General features: G+C 41.5%; 2 protein-coding genes across 2 annotated transcripts; one reads left to right on the top strand and one right to left on the bottom strand.

The window, feature by feature from the left end:
• Positions 1–11848: 11848 nt before the first annotated feature.
• Positions 11849–17039, top strand: LOC140945269 (uncharacterized). The gene is made up of 4 exons (XM_073394317.1): positions 11849–11999; positions 12091–12162; positions 12671–15908; positions 16161–17039. The coding sequence occupies exons 1-4, from the start codon at positions 11975–11977 to the stop codon at positions 16900–16902; spliced, it is 4077 nt and encodes a 1358-aa protein (XP_073250418.1). The 5' UTR covers positions 11849–11974; the 3' UTR covers positions 16903–17039.
• A 4349-nt stretch (positions 17040–21388) lies between these two features.
• LOC140945267 (uncharacterized protein F54H12.2-like) lies at positions 21389–22765 on the bottom strand. Its single transcript, XM_073394316.1, has one exon. The coding sequence runs from the start codon at positions 22763–22765 to the stop codon at positions 21389–21391; it is 1377 nt and encodes a 458-aa protein (XP_073250417.1).
• Positions 22766–23158: the final 393 nt, after the last annotated feature.

Here is a 23158-nt window from a genome sequence, read left to right as displayed (position 1 = left end):
GCCAACCAGTCTAATTAAAAACAAAACGAGTATTTTTAAAGACCTGCCGCTGCACCGTCAGGTTTACAAACAAGCAGGTGTTCACTAGTGTATATTTAATTTCAACAAATTTAGAAGTCTCACTTGAGACTAACTGTTGATAATATTTGGATTTAGCATTTTCCTAACTCGAAAAGGACAATTATTTGTGTGAATTCCTAATTCTGATTGTCAACATAAATATTATGAATGTTCATAAGACGTTCAAGGAGCTGCGCGTTTATTACCCCAATTAGCTCCAATTCAGATCCTGGGGGCTTTTGGAGCACCCCTCTCGTTAAAACGTTAAATAACTTCAAATCCATTCATTAAGCTATGACAACTGGTCTTAGTGAATTTCCTAAAATTTATCTGGGAACATCTTAAAGTCGTCGTGACGTGTAAGTCAACATTAACATAACCATGGCAACCGAGTTATGGCAGCTTGCTTTTACCTTTGTTATGGAAGCGAGTTTAATTTCATAAGAATAAAAAAAATCTTATCAATGGCTTCGCACTTAGCCTCGCTTTGAAACAGAGGCTTGAGTCAACTCGGAAATGGCCTACTCATTTGAGTCTTGTAAACTCAGCTTTACTTGTACTCCCCCCTCCCCGCCCCCCCCAGAGCTCTCGTACTGACTTAAGGTGCGATGGGGGTTTGTTTTCGTTTGAGCTAAATAATATTTGTCACTACAAGTAAACAGGATTAGCTTCAAGAGGTCATAATTTTTTGCTGAAAGTTGCTGAAGGCTAAATAAAAAGTTATTAAAATTCGCAATATTTTAACTTCCAAATTCATTTTTAATATGAGTCATTTTACTCCAGATACTCCAGGTGTTTTACTCTGAAGACTCTCGGAAGAAAACGACTACTGAATATGGTTTTCGGCTCAATGTTGAAAATACCTGAAATAAATTTCGGCTTCTTTTGTTTGCATTTCTTGATATACGCTCTCAAAAGCTTTATCTCATTATGCCGTTTGTAAATAAACTTTTCACTTTTAACTTTTAGTTAACTATAGTTAACTAAAAAATATTTATCCCTCTCAGTTTTTAACTGGCGACTAGTACAGTGCACTTAAAATTCCTTGAGAATTTTCGTTCCTGTACTTTCATTACACCACAGAGGGAGACAGGTATCTAAATATTTTTTGAATTAAATCCTTAATTAATTGGCATGTCAGCTCCCGACGGCAGGGAAAAAGTTATTTAAGTATTAGCTTCACATAATTCTAAACTTCAGCTCGATTATACCAACTCCCTCTCTTTGTCAAATGTACTCGAACTCTCCTGTCGTACGTTGAACTAGTTCCTAAGAGCCATTTTCCAAGTTCCGAAAAAGAAGAAAAAGTTCGTGAAATTTGCTTCCAAGTCGTGCATTGACGGCAAAGAATAAAAAAGTAATGCAAGTGCACTGAGTTACTGGGTTCTGGCGTCCTTGATTACCGTCGTCAAAACCATAGAAACTTCTTGAAAATATGATATTTCATTTCCACTTTATAATTAACTTATAAGAAGAAAGAGGCCCTGAGAGTTACTTACCTAGACTTCTGTCCAAAGGCCGGAGCCTATTCGAGAAGGTGTTGCGCTTCAATTACAGAAATGAAAACTTTTGCGGTAATATATATTAAAGACACCTTTAGTCAATTTACGATTTTGGACTAATCAGCAAAGTTTAAAATAGGGCGGAGCGAGGTATTTGTGAACATTATACTTCTATTTATTACCAATCGACAAATCGTCGGTTTTTCTTATAGTTTATTCACTGAAGTTTTATTCTAAGACTATTCAATAAAGGTATGAATAAATGCAAGAAGATTATTAAAAGATTTCAAGTTGCGAAGTCTTGAGCAATGTGTGCACTATCCGATTATAAAAGACCTAAAGTATTTTGAGCTGTTGCGGTATGTTTCCTATAAAAGTTTTTTGATTCAGAGCAGACAAATTGATAAGCAATTTTAAGCTAATGACAGGTTTCCTATTTTAAAAAAATACGTATTCACTGTAAAGCAATGGAAACCGCAAGGGTTGGGGAGCAAGGGTGGCGCAGTGGTGAGAGCGCTCGCCTCCCACCAATTTGGCTCGGGTTCAACTCCCGGCGTCGACGCCATATGTGGGTTGAGTTTGTTGTTGGTTCTCTCCTTTGCTCCGAGAGGTTTTTCTCCGGGTACTCCGGTTTTCCCCTCTCCTCAAAAACCAGTACTTCCAAATTCCAATTCGATCTGGAACGCACCGGGACACGTTTAAACAAGTTCATATGAACTCCTATGTGCTTCGTGGGTAAAAAAGCAATTTTTTTTTAGACCAGCCGCGGTGAACGTTTTTAAGAAGCTTGTAGGTCTTGTACTAATTTGTTTAAGATTGAATCAATGTCAATAGTTCTAAATCGATCGCGGATCCGATTTTCGCACATTCAGCTGGAAGAAACTGTAAATAGAAACTTCATAGGGCAACATTATACAGCAACTGATATTCAACTCCGTTTCTTGTTCCTATTGTTCGATGCCATGAAGGATTCATCAGTTACCTTCCCTTATAAATCTTTGTTGATTACCCCCCCCCCCCCCCAACTCCCACGGAAGTATTGGTGTCCCTCAGAGAGGCACCAACTAAGCATGTCCACACAAAGTTTGGGTAAAACGTTTCTTCGAGTATCAGTTCGCATATGAAACCTTCCACAGACCTGGATCTCTTACGATTCAGGTCTGTTTGCATTACTTCTTTCGTCTGCCAAATTCTGGACTTTATATATTCCTCCCTCCAAGAGCTTTATTTTCATGGGCGTCCTTCATTCGCAATTCGCGGTTTCATCAATTTCTACGGCGCACCCCCCTTCAGACTGCTAATTGAGTTTTTTCAAACAAATTTCCAAAAAATCGGTAAATATATATTTACAATTTACAATTAACTTCAAGAAGTAGCCCTATTGCTCCTCACCCAGATTTCTTACTTAGTAATTCGAGAAGTTTCTTTCTAACTAAAGATAACACGAATATGAAATCGATGTTATCACTAGAAGAGCGAATAACACACTAATCGTCATCTTTCACTTTGTTATAAGATCCAGTGTAAAACATTGCACTTCACCTAATGAGTTCTCCTTTAACTCATCCTGTACGCTCCTGCTTTTGTTGATGCCTCCAAGTACTCTTTCTTTGCCCCATGTATACCTGTGTGGAACAGACTTTTATAAAATAACTAAGATAGTAGGCGCGCTCTGATTGGCCGAGAGGAGTGTTTGCATGAGAGTATGTAAACATGGTTGTGGCGTCAAGTTGTTTATCTTTTCGCGCGCAAATCACGTAAGCACGAATTTGAAAAAGTTTTCGAGTTCAAAACTCGACAAGTTTACTTTCTTTACCCATTCCTTCGTCGGCTGAAACATGGAAAATCGTTACAAAAAAGGTGAGTCAATTTTTCTTCACTTAAGCTGACATTTTAAGCGACAAAAATCCGTATTTTGCAAAGTATCTTTTTCCAAAACAAGAGCTGATTACGCGTGCAAGACTTGGTGGACAAGATTTTGCGACTGGTAAGAATTTCTCTTTTAATCAGTGCCGTACAAAGAGTTTTGCGTTTTTTTCTCGGGAAAGCTATTTCATAAAAGCAATAGAAAACTTTTTTCCTGTGTTTGCATAGCCTGATATAAACACTCGAGGCATTGGGAGAATTCTCGACAGTTATGCAAACCCTCGACTTCGTCTCGGGTTTGCATAACTGTCTCGAATTCTCCCAACCCCTCTCGTGTTTATATCAGGCTATGCAAACATGGAAAACGTTTTCTATTGCTTAAGCATCTACTGCCTATCGCTCCGTCTTCAAAACCCATATCTATCATCACCTACTGCCTAGCTAGCTGACCACCCATTGCCATGATTAGCCTATCCTATGGGCAATAAACCGCTTAAAGAGAGATAACGGTAGGTGGAGTTCTGTACACGTAAAATATGAAAAGGAGCCCTTTTTAGATAACCAGGGGTCAATTTAATAAAACGTTTACAAGTGTAATTAATTTACAACTGTAGCTGTTGTTTTAGGATCTGAAAACAATAGCTACACCTGTAAATTAAACGTACTTATAAACTCTTTATTAAATCGACCCTTGGTTTTATGTGAATGTCCGTCCTTCCCTAAAGCTACCATGGAAACGACTGGCAGTGAGAAACACAAGATGAACCGTGGTGATAGCCACCTCACATTTGTTTAGTGTTAATGTGTAAATAAGGATATTTAGAAACAGTCAAAAATCAATTAAAACAATGGCTACACTTTTAAATTTTGCTTGTAAAGTTTTATTTAAGGACCCCTGCATGCAATTATCAGTTTTTGTGCCAATATGATAAACAGTAAGCGTTAAATTAAGAAATGTTGTCACGTCATGTGAAAACTATAACTCGTTAATCGTCAACTTGTGAAAGTGTTATTAGACTTACCCCTAGTTTCATCGATTAGAATTGTTTTGGAGAGTTTGTATTTGCTCATTTATTTCCTTACCATAAAAATTAGTCATCTTCTTACAAACGTGGTTCTAAGTCTCCCTAATAAGGAGTACATTTTTTATCCTTACATGTTAATTATTGGAGAATATTATGGATAAGAAGAGCAACGTTTCATCGAGCAGAGAGTTTCGCTAAAATGCATCGCATAATGAATTGGTTACCTGACAAGACGAAAAAAAAATTGTGCTGAACTCGACCGCAGCAGGATTAGCTCTGTCGGTAGAACACCTTGACTGCAGAGCGGAAAGTCGTGGGTTCGATTCTCTTGAGGCCGGACTGATACTCAGGGTCTTCAACAACAGTACTGAGAAATGAAATAAAGCTACTATCTTTGTCCTGCATGCAAACGGCTTCGCGTGGCTCGGATGGGCATGTAAAATAGAGGTGCCCTCTCCAGTTGGAGACGTAAAAATAGTGTCCTCAACTAGTACTTTTAAAAGTGCTTTATATGTACATTTACACTCAAATTAACTGGATCTTTAAAAGAGGTGACTGGGGCAGCCATGAAATTTAAGTTTATATTACAGTTTACTAGTGACTTCTATCCGCTTCGTGCTGTTAAAACGGACTACAGTTACACATTTTCTCGTCTCAGTTACATTCAATGTTACAATCCGTTTTTGATTTACTGTAGTTTAAGCCTACAATAGACAGTGCGTTCACTATTATTGGCCCATATCCACTTAGCCGTCCCTGCTATGCCATGCATTGTTTCCCAGGGGTCGTCCCCATGGTTAGCAATCACTTTTGCGAAAGGCCAGTCCTGGTCATCAAAATCCGGGAAATTCCATCCACTAGAGAAATTGCTGCTGCATTTCCAAGTCTCATTAGTTACATGTCCGTTGCTAGTGGAGCCGAGTATTCCGTAATATCCGCCGTCAAAGTCTTCCCCGGCTACTGACAGCACTCGAGTGTTTCCTGGTACATGGTAGGTGGTGGCGTTTGCCCAATAACTGTCCGTTCCGAGGCTTTGACCGTCAGCAAACATTTCCATTTTATCGTCACAATTGAATGTTGCATTGAATTCTAAAGGGAAGAAAAAATCCGCTGAGTGCTTTCCTGATATATTTATTAATAGGCAGATTTAGAATTTATTTTTAATTCCACGCGGGTGGTATGAGTACAAAAGTTCAGACTACTGCATTCCAAAGTTCAATAAGTGTTTCAACTTTTATTGATATGGCAAAAAAATTCGTTCTTACATAAATTTCCCCCAATCTTTTTCTAATTATAATTCGCTTCTTAACTTTAGCTGATGAAGCGGCAGACGTATGTTGTTTTGAGCCTCATGCCTTCCTAAGGCTAATCTCGCCATTTTTCTTTATTTAGGGCTCGTTCCATTGGTTGATCCTGATTTATGATGATCCAAGATCACTTGGATCATGCTACATCGAAGGAACTGTCAAATCCCATATTGACAAGGATTGATCGCTAAATTCTATCCAACATGATGCAAGCCAAGTGATCTTAAGTCATGGGCATTCTGATTATTTTGCAATTTTAGTAAGTGGCAAATGAATCAAAAGAAGCAATGTGCTGGTTATACGTATAATGCCAGTCTGTTAAAGGTTTCGCCTAAATAATCCTCGCGTGTGTTCTGAACACATCTATAGTTGGAGATAGAATTGGTTTGCTGAGAACACGGCACTTTGTTAGAACCGTTAAGCATGACGCGCTATCAACTATAATCCATGATCAACCCCCCATTTGAAGCACCAGTGATCAATACCTTTAGGGTTGCAGGATGTCTTCCCGTCACCTATATATCCATCGTGACAAGTGCAATTGTACGAGCCATCAGTATTTGAGCAAGACGCGAGGCTTTGAACGCAGTCATGTGATCCCTGAGTGCACTCATCCAGATCTGAAAATGATAAAGAAAATCGTGTGTTCCTAGTTACAACTTCAACAACATTGATCATTTAAAAGTATGGCTAAATCTATGCTTAACTGCCATGGCGAAAGGTCGACGGGAGGACTCAAAGCATGATTGAGGAGTTGCTAAGCAAATTGTATGTCTTTGCAACTGAGACCGTTTCTTGCATTCCCTTAGTGGCTTCCAAAAAGAAGAAACGTATCCTTTGGTGTTGCAGTATGCATGATCTGCGCCAGAATTATGCTTTCCTGTTTAGTACTCGTTTATGATTGCAAATGAAACTTAAGCCTCGAACGTACACGCACAGTCATACCCTCACCGTGGTACAAGGGAGGGGGTGATGGACCCCCCCCCCCCCGGGTTTTTTATTTGTTGCAATATTTCGAAACGATTTTGCCTTCAGTGGAAAGCCTGTGATCTTCTCCACAAGATGAGGTATATTTTAGGCTGGTGGCACTGCTGGAGGACTGTAACGTCAGCAGCATTGGTAGTCTGTTGGGTCCCCATTGTTCTAGCAGCCTTCTGATTGGTGGAGAGGGGTAATCGAAAGGAAATCGGAAATATCTTAGAACGAGGCTCGGGTCATCGTCGGAAGCAATCGGGGAGGGCTCGGGTCCCTTCGGAACGGGGTCGCAATTATGTTAAAGAGGGATGATGTCATGAGGCAAGAAGGAGAGACACAGCATGCACAAGGGAGAACGCAGGCGCAGTAACGAAAAACGTTGTGAATAAATGTGTTTAATCAAATTACAAGTATTATAAAGTCAGAGAAAAGTCAGAGATATTGGAATAACACTCGATCAGCCAGTCAAGAAGACATCCATTTACCAATAAATCGAGAATGACGGGATTGCCTTGCCTTCCATTAACTGGATATCGGTACAATGGGATCGAAGGACCGTAATAGGCGCGCAGTAAATCTAAAATGAGTGCGATTCGAGCATCGTTGAATGTCTTTTCATCCTTGTTCTCTGTCACAACCATATCAATCTAGAAGAAAAAGTGTGTTTAAGAAATATTGCTTGAAGGTAAAAGATTGTGAAATAGTCATTGACGTAAATAAGATTACCACTAATCCCCGAAAACAAAGGGCAAATGAATTGCAAAATAAAATAAACGTTCAAACGTACCGAGTATTGCTTGTTTTTTCGTCTAAAACAGTGCGGACAACCGAAAGAGTGAGGATATGGTTTTCGTTCCAATGCAGACGAAAAACGTTTGTAACCAGTGGAAAATGAAAATGCCACGAACATTGGAATGCCTGTTCTAAGGCAACGGGGAAGGCGGGTAAATTCCGCATTCATCTTTTTCCTTTCGTCATTGGTCATAAAGCAATGTCTCCAGAACATGATGAGTACTTGAACCTCGAAAGGTAGCACGTTGCCGAAAGGCTTGTTTTTGGGGTCTACTAATCCCTTGTAGTTCATTGCTTCGTTATCAAAACACAGCACAACAGAAGTGTCTTGCCATGTGCTCTATGCAAATACTAGGTGTGTGAAAAACACAAGGGAATAGGCTAAACCAATCGAGACTAAAAAAGTCGCTGGGGAATCGAAATTAACCAATGAAAGAAAAGCCAACAGTTAGAAAACTAAAAGAAGCTAAAACGAGGCTTGGGTGATCAATGGAAGGGGTCGGAAAGAGTAGTCAGTAAAACATATGATGCAATATGCAGTGAAAGGAATAAGAATATGTAATGTGTAAAAATATCAAACGCAAAATTACATGTTTAAAAATGTCAATCACAAAATTACAAAATAAAGGAAATGGTAGCTGGTACACGAGAATATCTGTCATTTAAATAATCCAACAAAAACTCCAACACATTCATAATCCTCTGACTTGGCCTCTTGCCGTGTACAGGCAGTTCAAACAGCTGAATCTCTGGATGCTCCCGTCTAAATAAGTCCAAAATATGGGCCAAAGTTGCATCATAGAGTTTATCGTCGTTGCCTATAGCGACAATCATATCAATCTACAAGAAAAAGAAAAAAAAAATCTTAGTGGTAAACATGAAATAAAACTGAAGGGAAATTGATGAATATACTTACCGACACTTGTTGTGTGTTCCGTCTGAAACAGTGCGGACAACCGTAAGAGTGAGGATATGGTTTTCGTTCCAATGCAGACGAAAAACTTTTGTAACCAGTGGAAAATGAAAATGCCACGAACATTGGAATGTTTGTCTCAAGGCAACGGGGAAGGCGGGTAAATTCCGCATTCATCTTTTTCCTTTCGTCATTGGTCATAAAGCAATGTCTCCAGAACATAATGAGAACTTGAACCTCGAAAGGTAGCACATTGCCGAACGGCTTGTTTTTGGGATCCACTAAGCCCTTGTAATTCATTGCTTCGTTACCAAAAACAGCACAACAGAGAGTGTCTTGCCATGTGCTTTAGCAAACGCTAGGTGTGTGAAAAACACAAGGGAATAGGCTAAACCAATAAAGTTGGAAAAAGTCGCAGGGGAATCCAAAAAGCACCAATGAAAGAAAAGCCAACAGTTAGGAAAAAGAAAAGACGCATGAAATAAGTCTCATTTCGCTTTACCGTTGTACCTTGTTTCATGATCGAAAATGATGTCCCTTCAAGAACTTAGTCTGAAAGCTGTGCCACACCCGGGGGAGCAAGCCAGAAAGTTTTTGCCGCCATGGCATACAGTACGTATAGCGCTGGAACAAAGGGAATTCAATGAAAGCATTGACAGGTTCAGAGAGGAACACAAAGTTCGTTTTCGGTACGTACTTATTGAATTGCATGTGTTAGAAGACTTAAACTGGACCCTGCCCTTGTATCCCAGCCACGTGTGGTGGCTACAGCGAAGTTAGCTAAAGGCGTGGATTGTTCTTTGTTTAGAGAGACGCTTATGGACATAAGGACATTAAGAGATCTTGACTGGACGTTATCCATGAAAATTTATTTTGCCAACTTTCTCCATTAATTTAGACTAACGTTACACATTGTAAAAGTATACCGAGCTGGAAACCAAAACGGAATGTGACCCGTAGCACTGTTTGTACGTTTTATGAACCGAGCGTATAGCAATGGAAATTAAAACAGACATTGGCCCGCGTATGCGTTAATTGCATTTAATATCCGTGCAATGGCAGATAGTTAAATCGGTAGAGTGTTTCAGTAATTAGTAGCTGTCGTTTAGGTCAATGTTAAAAACTAATTATGTATTTGTATGTAGATCGTCGCTTGACCTCATTCGACTGGTCACAGATTTCGAGTGGAGGCCCTCATTTACTGTCTGGTTTTTGAATTTCATTTAGAGAAACCCTGGCACTGCTACCTTTTGTCAGAGACCTAGAGTGGACACCGCGCATAAAAATTCTGTTACTGTCATTGTGAAAACGTGTCATTTTGTTGTTTATTGTAGAAGTGTTATGCAAACAATAAGAAGATGGAAAAAGATGAAGTATTGTCCATTCACAAAATGGCTGAATTTTAACAAAAATATATGTAGTCATTGTGAAAGAATATTTGAGTTGGTTCTAACACTAGATGGTTTAATTTTGACGTGGAAATACGAAGAGGTAGACACAAATCGGGAACGTGAGACCCTTTTGAAATGGTATAAAGGACCATAGATTATTCAAAGAATAGGACGGTAAACGAATGGTGTGTTGTTTATTTTGTAGACCAACACTTGTGGAACTGAGAGTGTTACCCCGTTGCCCCGTGACCTTGTGGGTATATTCGGGGGAGTCATGTACTAGTTGCAACCTAAGAATTGGACTATTTGGAATCTGTATTGAAGACTGGCTTCTATTTAGGACTCGGTCAGAAGACTTTGACCTGTTTGCAGCCTATGTCAAATTTTGTAGAGTGTATGCATCATTAATCGAAAGGTACCCCTTTGTATTTCCAGAAGCACAATAGAGGAAATCGGAGAAAGAGCTTTTTGTTTTCACACCCAATGGGTTAATACAAGTACTGATGAACTGTGCGCCCACTGTTTAAGGATTTTAACTTCAAGACTAATGATTGATGACTATATTGATCTGAACTACTGGAAATATTTAAGGGCAACAGCCGAATATAGACGAAAAGCGCATGAAAATTGTTTTGCATTGTATGTAACTTTATTTGAAGAATGGATTGAAATGGGCGGGGAAGTTTAGCTTCCACCACAAGTCCCGCTTGTAATAGGTATTTTAATAAAGAGTTTTGAAAGAGTGTAAAAGTAACTGTCTTCATAATAAACTGGGAAATATCAAATTAGGAAGGGAAAAAGAAAATCAGACTTAACGTACCAGGGAAAGCGAAAAGATCATTGTGTGCAGACAAAAAGAGGGAGTATTAATCATTGACGTAAGTAAGATGAGGCGACTAATCCCCGAAAACAAAGCGTGAAAATTAAGTTCATTTCGCTAGCTCAGCGAAAGTAATGTCCCCCGTTTCAATTAGGAAGGGAAATAGTAAATCAGACTTAACATCACGTACCAGGGAAAGCGAAAAAAAAAAAAAAAGCGAAAAGATCATTGCGTGCAGACAAAAAGAGGGAGTATTAGTCATTGACGTAAGTAAGATGAGACGACTAATCCCCGAAAACAAAGCGTGAAAATTAAGTTCATTTCGCTAGCTCAGCGAAAATAATGTCCCCCGTTTCAATTAGGAAGGGAAATAGTAAATCAGACTTAACATCACGTACCAGGGAAAGCGAAAAAAAAAAAAAAAAGCGAAAAGATCATTGCGTGCAGACAAAAAGAGGGAGTATTAGTCATTGACGTAAGTAAGATGAGACGACTAATCCCCGAAAACAAAGCGTGAAAATTAAGTTCATTTCGCTAGCTCAGCGAAAGTAATATCCCCCGTTTCAATTAGGAAGGGAAATAGTAAATCAGACTTAACATCACGTACCAGGGAAAGCGAAAAAAAAAAAAAAAAAGCGAAAAGATCATTGCGTGCAGACAAAAAGAGGGAGTATTAGTCATTGACGTAAGTAAGATGAGACGACTAATCCCCGAAAACAAAGCGTGAAAATTAAGTTCATTTCGCTAGCTCAGCGAAAGTAATGTCCCCCGTTTCAAGGGAAATAGTAAATCAGACTTAACATCACGTACCAGGGAAAGCGAAAAAAAAAAAAAAAAAAGCGAAAAGATCATTGCGTGCAGACAAAAAAGAGGGAGTATTAGTCATTGACGTAAGTAAGATGAGACGACTAATCCCCGAAAACAAAGCGTGAAAATTAAGTTCATTTCGCTAGCTCAGCGAAAGTAATGTCTCGCGTTTTTAGAAATAAGCAATTTGCTTGCCGGCAGAACGAAGGTGAAATAGTAATTGCGTCAGCAATCTTGGTAACAATGAGTTCGTACGTTAATGGAAAGAGCCTACCTCAGTAACAAAATTATTTATTACACGTGTACAATACGCTTCAGAGAGTTTGTACGCAATTGAAGCCTAAAACAACTCAAGGGCCAATACTGCCTTTTGTTTCAGCGATTATAAAGGAACGACAATTTGCCCACAATCGTTCATTCACTGCCAAGTGTCTTAAAGTCTTGAGCAATTAGCGATCACAACGAGTCAGCATTGTCAAAGTGTAAGTTCTAATTCAGCCAAGTTATTGCTTGAAAATGAACCAAGATTTATCAAATGAAGGTAAGATTGCTTAATTACCCGTTGCGTAAAACAAAGTGTTTAAAACGAAGCAGAAACGGGAGTGCTTTAATGCTGTCGTATTAATTTATAGAGCTCATCAACTACAACGGGGAAGGTGTTCAAGAGCCAACCTCAATAGAAGCAATCGATGCCGACATTGAAGGTACATTTTTGATAATGTTTGGTGTATTATTAACAAAGCGTCAATGAAAAGTAATGTAGGCGAAAGTGTAAGTAAAATACAGAATTTTAACTGCGAACTGTGTGTAGGGATGCGTAAACAAAGTGAATGCAGAATATTATTTTTACAGAGCGAAGCATAACCTCCAACTAGGGTTAACGGTGAGCAAACTGTAAAAGTGTAGGTTTTTAAATTATAACCGCAAACTGAGTGTTGCATAGCGGAATGGTACATTTCAAGTAAAACACAGAAAAATAATGGCAATTCAAGCGTTTCGAAGTGTAAAGAACAAAATGTAGACTTAATTAGCAAAAACATTGTTAAATTATAACCGCAAACTGAGTGTTGCATAGCGGAATGGTACATTTCAAGTAAAACACAGAAAAATAATGGCAATTCAAGCGTTTCGAAGTGTAAAGAACAAAATGTAGACTTAATTAGCAAAAACAATCAAGTGTTGATGCAGGCGTTTCGTTTTCATGTTTTATAGCCTTAATGAACGAAGATGATGAGGGTCTGTTGTCTGCCTTTCGCCGCTTCGAGCAACATGGAGGGAATCCACTTTTCCGAGCAGAATTTACACCAGTGGGAAGAAATAGATCGTTTCGTGGCATTGTAGACCAAAAGAAATATAGGCTTACTTTACAACAATTGCGAGATGCGCAAGATGAACAACTAGGGGAATCCATCAGCGAAGCTGTAATTCAGGGGTTGCAGCGGGTGGTGGAAAACGAGGGTTTCAACGTCCAGGATTATTCTTTGCTAGTCGCTGTCCATTCAAACTCATTCACTCATGTCTGGTCACAATCTGCCCGAAATGTCCCTTTAGAAGAATGGTTGTCTAATGGGGTTTACACCCGCGCTTGGCTGGAAGATTTAGCCAAAAAATTGAATTCAGCTCAAGTCATGGACCCCCAACGAGATGGCTTTTATGTCGAACTCACCTTTGTGAAACGGTTAGGTCGTGGAGGAAAGAACGGGGGTAAAAAAGCCAATCCTGGCCGCCATGCGTGGGAGAAATTGGTCAAGAAAAAGAGGTGTGTTGTGACCATCAAAAATAAAGACAAACTTTGTCTCGCCCGGGCAATTATGACAATGAAAGAGAGGGTGGACAATGGCTCCCAGTATCAGAATCTAAGGAAGGGAAGACCCATTCAAAAACGATTGGCCAAATTGTTGCATCGAGAAGCGGGTGTTCCCGAAGGCCCCTGTGGGTTTGAAGAATTAGAAAAATTCCAAGAGTATCTAGGACCACAGGGGTACCAACTCATCGTGGTTGAACCCTCAAAATGTTTAGTCGTCTTCAAAGACCCCACCTATAATGAAGCACCCCATGTGATTGGTCTCGTCAAGTATAATGGGCACTATGATGGATTAACAAGTATTCCTGCCCTCATGAACAGATCCTATTATTGCCGCCATTGTGATAGAGGCTATGATGTAGAAAATTCGCGTCACCATAATTGCTTTGGTCAAAATTGCTCGGCCTGTTGCCGTCAAAATAAAACCTGTCCAAACTTTGCCACCTGGGTTAAGCCCACCGTTCATTGCCCTGACTGCAATTGTATGTTTTATGGGCAAGATTGTTTTCAAGCGCACAAAACCAAAGGAGAGAAAAAAGGAGACGAAAGTATTTGTGACAGATGGAAGAAATGCCCACTCTGCTGCGCTGAATATCAAGTCAATCCCAAAAACCCTCACAAATGCTACCATGCAACATGTAGAAACTGTGGGGAATTTACGCATGTCGCTCACCGTTGCTACATTCAGCCCATTAAAGAAGCCCCTCCACAGCAACAGGATGACTTCTTTGATGACCCCATGTATTTTCAATTTGATGATGATGATGACGACGATGACGAGAGAGGGCCCCCACCCCCTCCTGTCTTGAACTTTGCAGATATAGAATGTGCAATTTCCGAGGATCGCGTCTTTCAACCGAACCTTATCTGCTGGTCAAGTGAAGAGGATGAGGAGATTCATCATGCAAGAACCATTGAAGAATTCTTAGAAGCCTGTGACGCCATGACGGAAGTAGAAGATGATGAGAGGTCTCGAAAAGTCATTACCTTCTTTCATAATCTTCGTGGATTTGATGGTAACTTTGTTCTAGAAGCACTCTATGATCAAGGTCGTGCTGTGGAGAATCCGTTGACCCAGGGGGCAAAAATTTTATACTTTGAATGTGGAAACCTGATTTTTAAAGATAGCTTGAATTTCTTTGCCATGCCCTTGGAAAGATTTTCATCCACCTTCAATCTAACAGAGCTTCACAAGGGGTTCTTCCCGCATGCCTTCAATCGCCAAGAAAATTTTAATTATTCAGGAAGTTACCCCCCAATGGCAGAGTACGACCCAGATGGGATGAATGATAAGAAAAGAAAAGAGTTTATGACGTGGTACCAGCAGAAAGTAGAGAGTAACGCCACCTTCAATTTTCAAGAGGAGTTATTAGCCTACTGTGAAAGTGACGTGAAACTTCTCAAAGAAGGTTGCCTTAAATTCGTGAGAGAATTTAAAGATATCGCTGGCTTTAACCCCCTGATTCAATCCGTGACCATCGCCTCAGCGTGCAACTACTTCTGGCGCAAGGAAAAACTGGAAGAAGACCTCATCGCCCTCGAGCCTCTAGGTGGATGGCATGGAAACCACATTAACCAAAGTAACATCGCTCTGGAATGGCTATACTTCCAGGACCACCAGAGAGGAGGTATGGGGCGTGTCCGCCACGTGCGTAACGGAGGGGAAGTACAAGTCCTCACAGCAGCAGAAAGCTACTATGTAGACGGTTTTGATGAAGAAACCAACACTGTATTTGAGTTTTATGGATGCTGGTACCACGGTTGTCCCCATTGTTTCAAGCACTACAGAGATGTGAAAAGAAACTCCCACCAAGACCGCACCGTCAATGAAGTCTACGATGCTACCCTGAAAAAAGCTGCCCTGCTGCGCCAAGCGGGGTATACGGTCGTGGAAAAGTGGGAATGTGTCTTCAAGACAGAAAAGAAAACCGACCCAGAGTTACAAGCTTTTCTCCAAGAGTTGGAAATGGTCCCTCCCCTCAATCCACGTGACGCTTTCTATGGAGGAAGAACAGGTGCAGTCGCATTGCATTGTAAAGTCGAAGACCCCGATCTCATTAAATATGCAGATGTGACGTCACTTTACCCATGGGTCAACAAGTATATGGAGTACCCCATCAGGTTCCCCCTCATTTATACGAATCCTAGGGATCAAGATATTCACCACTATTTTGGCGTCGCCAAAGTGGACATCTTGGCCCCCGAGTTTCTGTTCCACCCTGTCCTCCCCTACAGAGCTGGTGGCAAGTTGACCTTCCCTCTCTGTGCTGCTTGTGTGAAAGAGGAACAAGAAAAACCGTGGCTAGAGCGAACCAACATCTGTTGTCACACGGATCAAGAGAGAACCCTGAGAGGAACCTGGGCTACAATAGAATTACAGAAAGCTGTCGAGTTAGGGTATCGCATCCTAAAGATTCACGAAGTGTTTCATTTCCGCGAAGAGGATAGAAGGGTGGGGCTCTTCGCGGATTACGTAAACACTTGGCTTAAGATCAAGCAAGAATCGGCGGGATGGCCTGACGAGTGCAGGAGCCGAGAAGAGAAGCAAGCCTACATTCGCGATTACTACGAGAAAGAGGGGATTCAGTTGGAGCATGTGGCGAAAAATCCAGGAAGGAGACAAGTCGCCAAGATGATGTTGAACAGGTAATAAGTGGTTAAAAACACTGCAAGTAATTAACTTAAAGTGCAGACAAAGGCTGCATTTAAGAAACACCCTTTGGAAGAAAACAGTAGACAACCGTTGGACACAAAATTAGAAGGAAATGTATGGATAAGTTGCAGGCAAAGTCTGCATGTTAACCACGTAAAATGCAGACAAAGTCTGCAAGTTAAGAACCCCCATTGATTTGTTTTGTTGTTGTTGTTGTTTTTCTCTTTGTCTCTCTATTTTTCTAGCTTCTGGGGCAAATTCGGAGAAAGAAGCAACAAGCCACAGACTCATGTCATCAGAAGTGCCCATGCCCTCTATGCTCTGCTGAATGACCCCTCCTTCCATATCAGTAACATCCGAATCTGCTCGGAGGATGTTTTAGAGGTCGTCACCACAAGGGCAGAAGAAGAAGTGGAACAAAATGTGAAAACCAATATATTTATAGCAATTTACACCACCGCGCATGCGCGGCTTAAACTTTACTCAGCCTTAGAAACTCTTCAGGAACGTGTCCTTTATTATGACACGGATTCTGTTATTTACAAATGGCGCCCCGGGCAGGTAGAAATTCCCCTAGGTGTTTTTTTAGGAGATTTTACTGACGAAACTGACGGAGATCCCATCATAGAATTTGCGAGTGGAGGGGCGAAAAATTATGGGTATGAAACCAGGGGAGGGAAAGTTGAATGTAAAGTCAGAGGGTTTTCTCTGAACTACAGAAATAAGTTGCTTTTGAATTTTTATGCTTTACGTGATAACATTTTAAAAGAGTTGGATGACCCTCAAGAGGAAAGGAGAAATATCACGTTGGTCGATAAGAAGTTCTTTGACCGTGACCAAACCAACAAGAGAATTCGATTGATTGAAAGGGAGAAAAAGTACGGGTTAGTGTTCGATAAACGAGTTGTCGATAGGGCCACTCGTAAGTCCTATCCGTATGGATACGCTCGCATTCAAAGCGAGGTCGACATGCTATCAGAGCTATAAATAGAGGTTTTCTTTTTGAAGCATTGTACATAGGCTAAGTGTGTTTGGCTTTTGTTTTTGGGCGCCATTGTTGATGTGTTGTAACATTAAATCGACAGGGAGGTTTAATGTAGAAATAAACTAAGTTCGAGATACAATCTCTGTGTGATGTTATTGTTGGGTCCGGGTATAAATAGAGGGTGGACACCCAAAATGGACCCCCCACTGAGAAGACATTGAAATCACCGTCAAAGAATTGGATGGCAGTCCGGTCAAGTTTCAATCGGAAAGTCAATGTGTGCTCATGTTACAGTTTAGACTAGATTAACACGAGACAGAGACATTGTGTGCACACTCTTTGTTTATTGAAATAAAAAAAATAAAAAATAAAAAATAATAATAATAATAATAAAATAATAATAATAATTAAAAAAAAACACACACACACACACACACGCAGATTACAATTTGAGTTTTTTCTTGGCTTGCATGATTTTCTTGACGACTTTCTCGGTCATGGTCTTTTTTCCGGGTAAACGATCAATGGCTTTGATCATGACGTCATCCGCTTTCCATTTATCTTGCAAATTCTTGGCTTTGCTATAGGCGATGTCATGATCCATGGCTATTCGGTCTAATCTGTTTTTTGGCTTGTCCCCGCGTTTCAAACGTTTGGCTAGTTTCGTGCCAGGGCCAGCATAATTATAGCCACCAGGAATGTGAAACTCCATGCCTGTTTTCTCAATGGCTTTTTGAAAATCAAATTTCCCCCCTCGCTGTCTCCGTCTACGGGGTCTTGAACGTTTCCGCTTACCAGTCTTTGCCATCGAGTTTGCGTCTAGTCGGAGTACCGAAGGGTTTCCACCCAGGGGCTGGGGCTAACGTTTTCAAAGCTTTTTCGGCGGCCTTTTTCAGCACAGTTTGTTTTAAACCTTCTTTTTTTCGTTCCTCACTCTGGGATTTGCGTGTACGTCTTCTTATGGCTCTGAGACTGTCTCTGGCTAATTCACCCGGCGTTTTCCAAGGCGATTCACCTAACTGGTCTGAAAAGGGTAATTCTGTGGCTAATTCTTCCAAAGACTTTTCAGGAGTCTTGAAGGTAGACGAAGCAGACTTTTTCCTTTTAGGTGTCTTCGGTAACAAACGCTTTCCTTTCGATCCAGTCTTAAAGGACAACTTGGGTTTTTTTCTGCTTTCCGGAGTCTTGGGCGACTGTTTAATAGCCGGTGTCACAGGTGTTTGTGGTACGTTAGGGGTCGTGGCTTTCCTTTTTATACCCTTTTGGATTTTAGCAATGTTACTCATAAATTGTTGCACGGGACCCACCGCTAAATTATTGGCATCGTCATCATACGTGTCGTCATCATCACGCCCTATAGCGCGTACACCCCCAGGCTGACGAATTTTCGTGGTCCATTGTCGTAACTGTCGGTTCACGGATTTCAAACGGGGTTCTTTCCAGGTATCGGGGGCAGGACTTTCTAGCAACAGTTCTTGTTGGGCCGCTAAACCCGCTGCTTTAGTCAGACGACTATCATCTAAGAGGTCTGACTTGTATTTATCCCTTAGCCGTAAAAATTGAACAGAGTTTTCCACGGGCGTGCTACTAATACCATCCATGGTCAGCAATGAATGAACATCAAAGTCCCAGGGGCATACTTATACGTTTTTGGACCCCCACCTCTTGGGATATTTTTCTTTCATGCGTTGATGAAGGTTTTTCAACAGGGTGACCAACGTCATCAACCCTTCTAGCACACATAGCAGTCGCTGGAACAGGACTTGTTTCATCTTAATAGCGGTAGCGGGTCTTAGCACAATGATAGCAACGTTTTAACTCACTCCAAACACCTGCGCCTAATTGATGAATCATGAGGTGACGTCTTCTTTTTATACTCTGACGGGGACTGGCAATCAGGCGAAGCTGTTTGCTGTAGGGTTTTAATTTGGGCACAGTTTTTCTGCCAGGACGAATCACCCCACGCAAGGTATTCATGACTAATTCACTCACAGCATTAATTTGATCTGCATTGGCATAGCGAAGTTTTTGTTGACGTCTGTTTTGGTTGGCTTCCTTTAAGACATCTTTTAAAAAGGCCCCTTGTCGTGTCATACGTCCCGTCATCGTGCTTTAGTCCTCCTTTGGGGTCTGCGTTTCCTTTTATACTTCTGTTTGGATAAGGCATGTAAAGCTTTCATGGTCCCATAATTGGCTGCAGCGCCGAGTCCTCCCATGGCTGCCGCTTTCCCTCCAGCCACTAAGGCAGGGATCGCTGCTGCTAAGAAGGGAGCTATCCCTCCACGTTGTCTTCCCACCCCAGGTTTGTGCTTTTTAGCCAACCCTCTCCGTCGTTGTCGTCCTTTGGCCATGGTTAATGAATCGCTCGTGAATGAATCTCCTTTTATATCTTCGTCAAACGTATGAACCTGAGGTTTCCCCTCACGTTGGGTTAAATGACTCCATACGCGAAAACGATCGTCGGAGGCTGGATGTAAATCCAACATAAAATAACCAAAGGGGCGAGCCGTCAATCTCAAAAATAATTGAAGCACTCGTCGCCATTTCTCTGGATATACTTGCAGCAACAAGTTACGGATGCCCGTCTTGTCACGAGGACTTTTGAAGCAAATAGCATAATGCGCATTGCGGTTAATGGTTTTGGCAAATTTGCCGGGAGGAAAGAGATCTTGGGTTAGATACAAGGCGGTAATACCACGATGATGAGAATCTTTGGTAAATAAATCCAGCACGCGTTTATCATTGCCCGATTCCTCCATCAGATCATCGAGAATGAGAATCCCATGATGTTCAGGTTTAAACCATTTGACTAACGCTCCTTCAGGAGGAAGACCTTTGTAAAAGTGAACGTTGGAGTGTTTTTTCATACGATCAAAACGTGGTTGCCATCGATCGTAGCAGTAAACCATCTTTTGGGGAGAGGGATAAAACAGTTTTTTCTCTTTCAAGAGGTTTTCGACCAATTCACTCTTGCCAGACCCAGACGGGCCGGCAATAATTACACTAGCAGGTTGACGAATCATGTTTCCCACGGTTTACGAAAGTGAGTGTAATGACCAGTCGCTCCCACTGCACCCATACGTTTATAGCCTTTGTCCTTGCCCAATTTATACCCAATTTTGGCGGCTGTGGATAAGACGGTGCCAAGTCCTTTGCCTCTCTGATAATGACGGACGTTGTCTTTTATACCCTTGAAAGCTTGCTTGGCTAAAAAAGCACCAATTTTAGCAAAACTGGGAGAGGGTCCCGATAAACCCATGGCTACGCCTTCGGCAATTTTATCCACTAAACGGGGTTTTCTTTTAAATCGGGCGCCCCCTTTTTGACGTTGGCGTCGTGTTCGCCTCACAGTGCGTCGTTTTCGTCCCATAGTGTATGATACAAACGCGGAGAAGCTAATTGAACAATCAGTTGCATGTGTTCTCTTAAATAGGTGTCGCCCATCCATTCAATATAGTGTTTCATGGCCTCCCAAGCTTGTTGTTGAGCCAACTGAACCGCCTGCTTCCAATGAGACCCATCCCATTGGTCTTGGTCAAAATTCTGCCAGGGATGTTGACTCATATACAGTACCTTGGCTTTGGCAAAGGCCTCATAGACTCGACGGGAATCCTGACGTGTAATCATGCTGAAAGTACACACGATACAGTCTGGGAGAGACTAAGGCTAGGGTAGTAAACACCACCTTTTTAAGGACTGGTTTGTCCAACAGAAAGGTGTTTAATGCAGACCATTGATGAGATCTGGCAAGAGTCATAATCTCCACCCAATCTTGTAAAGTACCCAAGGGCCAATGACAATGACAGTACCATTGATACAACAAATAGATATGGGCTTGCGTAAAAGCCAATCCCTCTATGGCGTTTTGCTCATCCCGACGGGTTAACATGTTCAAGAATGAAAGACACAGAGTTGGGTACACATATTTATTGTAAATCATAAAAATAGCAAAAGGCGCAACGGCTTACATTGGATTGTTGACAACTTAATTCTTTTCTAGACAGCTGTGTCTTAATTAGACGTTGAATCTTTTCACCCGCACGACGATCATTTAATACTAAATTTTGCGAGTTCCATTGCGCTAAAAAATCTTGAAAGGATTCATTCCTGGCTTTGGCTTTTAAAAACAAGAGCGCATAATGTCCACAGGTTTGACTGTCCATGGCTTGCAGGGTATGATCACTGGTAATGACTTTTTTCCATTGCTTGAACCAAGCTTGTAACTGTGGGTTCTTGTAAGTGAATAAGGGCAAGCCATAACTATCAAAGACCTCACACACTCGGTTTCGCGTCCAAATAGCTAACCAATGTTCCCCAGGTTGACCTTCGGGGTCTGTGTTGACAATGTAAGCATCACTCAAGACTCTCGTTTTGGGAACGGTCGGTAACTTGTCCGCTGGAAACACCCCTCGAAACACTTTGTTCAAGTCAGGATCTTGTCTGGCTAAGTGGTTCAGGACCGTATCACTCAGAGCTACGAACTCCATCTTAGCTGTTGACAGAATAAAGAATTCCGCCCCACTGGTCTATTTCATAGATATTTTCATACTCGCTCCAGATCACCACGGTAATGTTGTGACCCACCGCTGCGCGGAAGTCAATTTCATAGCGGACATTGCCTGTGAGTCTGGGATTTCTGTACTCAGGGTCATCTGCATCGCCTGGAACATTGTTGAACATGAACAGGGTGCAATTTTTGCCTTGTCCCCAATCCCCTGGCCGCATCATAGGTATTTTATGATGTTTGTAGGCCCCAGAGGCAGTAAGGAATCGGTCATACCCTACCAAATCTTCTGCTTTGGTATTGCCTGTGAGTTCCAACGATCTGTATGGGTACTCTTCGCCGTCAATCGTTTGTCGGACTCGGGTCACTCCAAACTTTTGATAGGCAAAGGGGTAGTGTTGCAGACTTCCATGGTAATTGGTGGAATTCATTAATCCTATAATGACCTTCCCAGGAACTTTGTTCACGAAAACATTGTCCTGTTGCCATTGAGTGCTATGGCCATCAAACGAGTAGGTTCTGATTTCACTGCGAACCACAGGATATTGTACTTTCTTGGTTTTACTAAGGCTACGTTCTTTCTGCAGTCTGGTATACACGGAGGCATTGAGAGTGACTTTTTTCATCCACAAAGTGACAAAGATGTCATTGTCTTCTAGGGTGGGAATCTTTTTGCCTACGGAGGTGGTCGTGTCTGGCGTTCCAAAGAGAAACAGGTTACTGTCGTTCAAATAGAGTTCTAGATCAATTTGAACCCCTGGCACCAGACATTTGCCGGTTCTGAACACGGACACGTGAGGTTTGATCATAAAGGTATGATACGCTTTGCCTAGCAAACGGCGGGTTAAGGACTTGAGCCCTGTTTTTCCATCCCAGTCACTGGGATTGGGCTTATCATTAGTACCAGCATTGGTAGGGGTTAATGAAGCACGCACATTCAGTTCATTGACCCATCCTTGAGCAGCCAGGGTGGTTTTTCCTTCTTCACGACTGTAATTCAACATTGTTTCTACGTAGGCTTTGTGGTGATAGGCATTGCTTTGCTCCGTCATCAATACGCCGTTGAAGCTCACATTCATTTGATTAAAGAGGGTATGCCCAAAGTTGTTGACACAATACACATATTTTGTGTCATTGCCATCTGAGGCAGCTGTTTCATCATCATCAAGACCTCCTGTGCCTGTCGTATTCATACGTACTTTCACTTCCAACTTAGTTTCATTTAAATCATAGTAATCTTCGGAGGAGGGGACCGTAAAGAGAATAGGTCGTCTCCCCGTATTGGCAGGTTTGAAAGGAATCCAACGTTTGGCTTCATACCGATAGTCAATGTCTGGGACGTCGAACAGATTCAATGGCATGTTGACAGAGTGATGGCTTAACGTCGTCTGCGACGCCTTTTATACTGTCGACCTTTGGTGGTCCATGGGTAAGTGACTTTGTGCAAACGTCCTCCTTTCTGTTTAGCGCGTCTATTCGCCTTTTTTCGTAATTGACGTAGCCTCAAAGGGTCTATCCCGTAAGGTCTGTAGGAGGTCATGGACCAGGGATTCATGGGGCTAAAAATAGTGCCACCCCGTTGGTAGGGTGAATTGTAACGACCCACGGATCGTTGATGTTTCACACGGGATTGTGATTTTTGTCCACGTTGCATGATTACACGCCTAAAATGTCTTTGACGCGTTGTCGTTTCTTTTTATAGCTTTCTTTAACTTTGGTTTTGGCATAACGACCTACGGCTGCGGGAATTTTAC

Source organism: Porites lutea, chromosome 8, assembly GCF_958299795.1.
Source record: "Porites lutea chromosome 8, jaPorLute2.1, whole genome shotgun sequence".
Classification (NCBI taxonomy): domain Eukaryota; kingdom Metazoa; phylum Cnidaria; class Anthozoa; order Scleractinia; family Poritidae; genus Porites; species Porites lutea.
The sequence above is the reverse complement of the archived record's forward strand: the minus strand, read 5'-3'. Positions and strand labels throughout refer to the sequence as shown.

What these genes read in the sequence shown, in the direction of transcription:
- LOC140945269 (XM_073394317.1), top strand. Translation starts at nt 11,975, where the DNA reads ATGAACCAAGATTTATCAAATGAAG. An exon ending in CCAAGATTTATCAAATGAAG is followed by an intron (nt 12,000 to 12,090) that starts GTAAGATTGCTT and finishes ATTAATTTATAG; the next exon opens with AGCTCATCAACTACAACGGG. An exon ending in GCCAAGATGATGTTGAACAG is followed by an intron (nt 15,909 to 16,160) that starts GTAATAAGTGGT and finishes CTATTTTTCTAG; the next exon opens with CTTCTGGGGCAAATTCGGAG.
- LOC140945267 (XM_073394316.1), bottom strand. Translation starts at nt 22,765, where the DNA reads ATGCCATTGAATCTGTTCGACGTCCCAGACATTGACTATCGGTATGAA.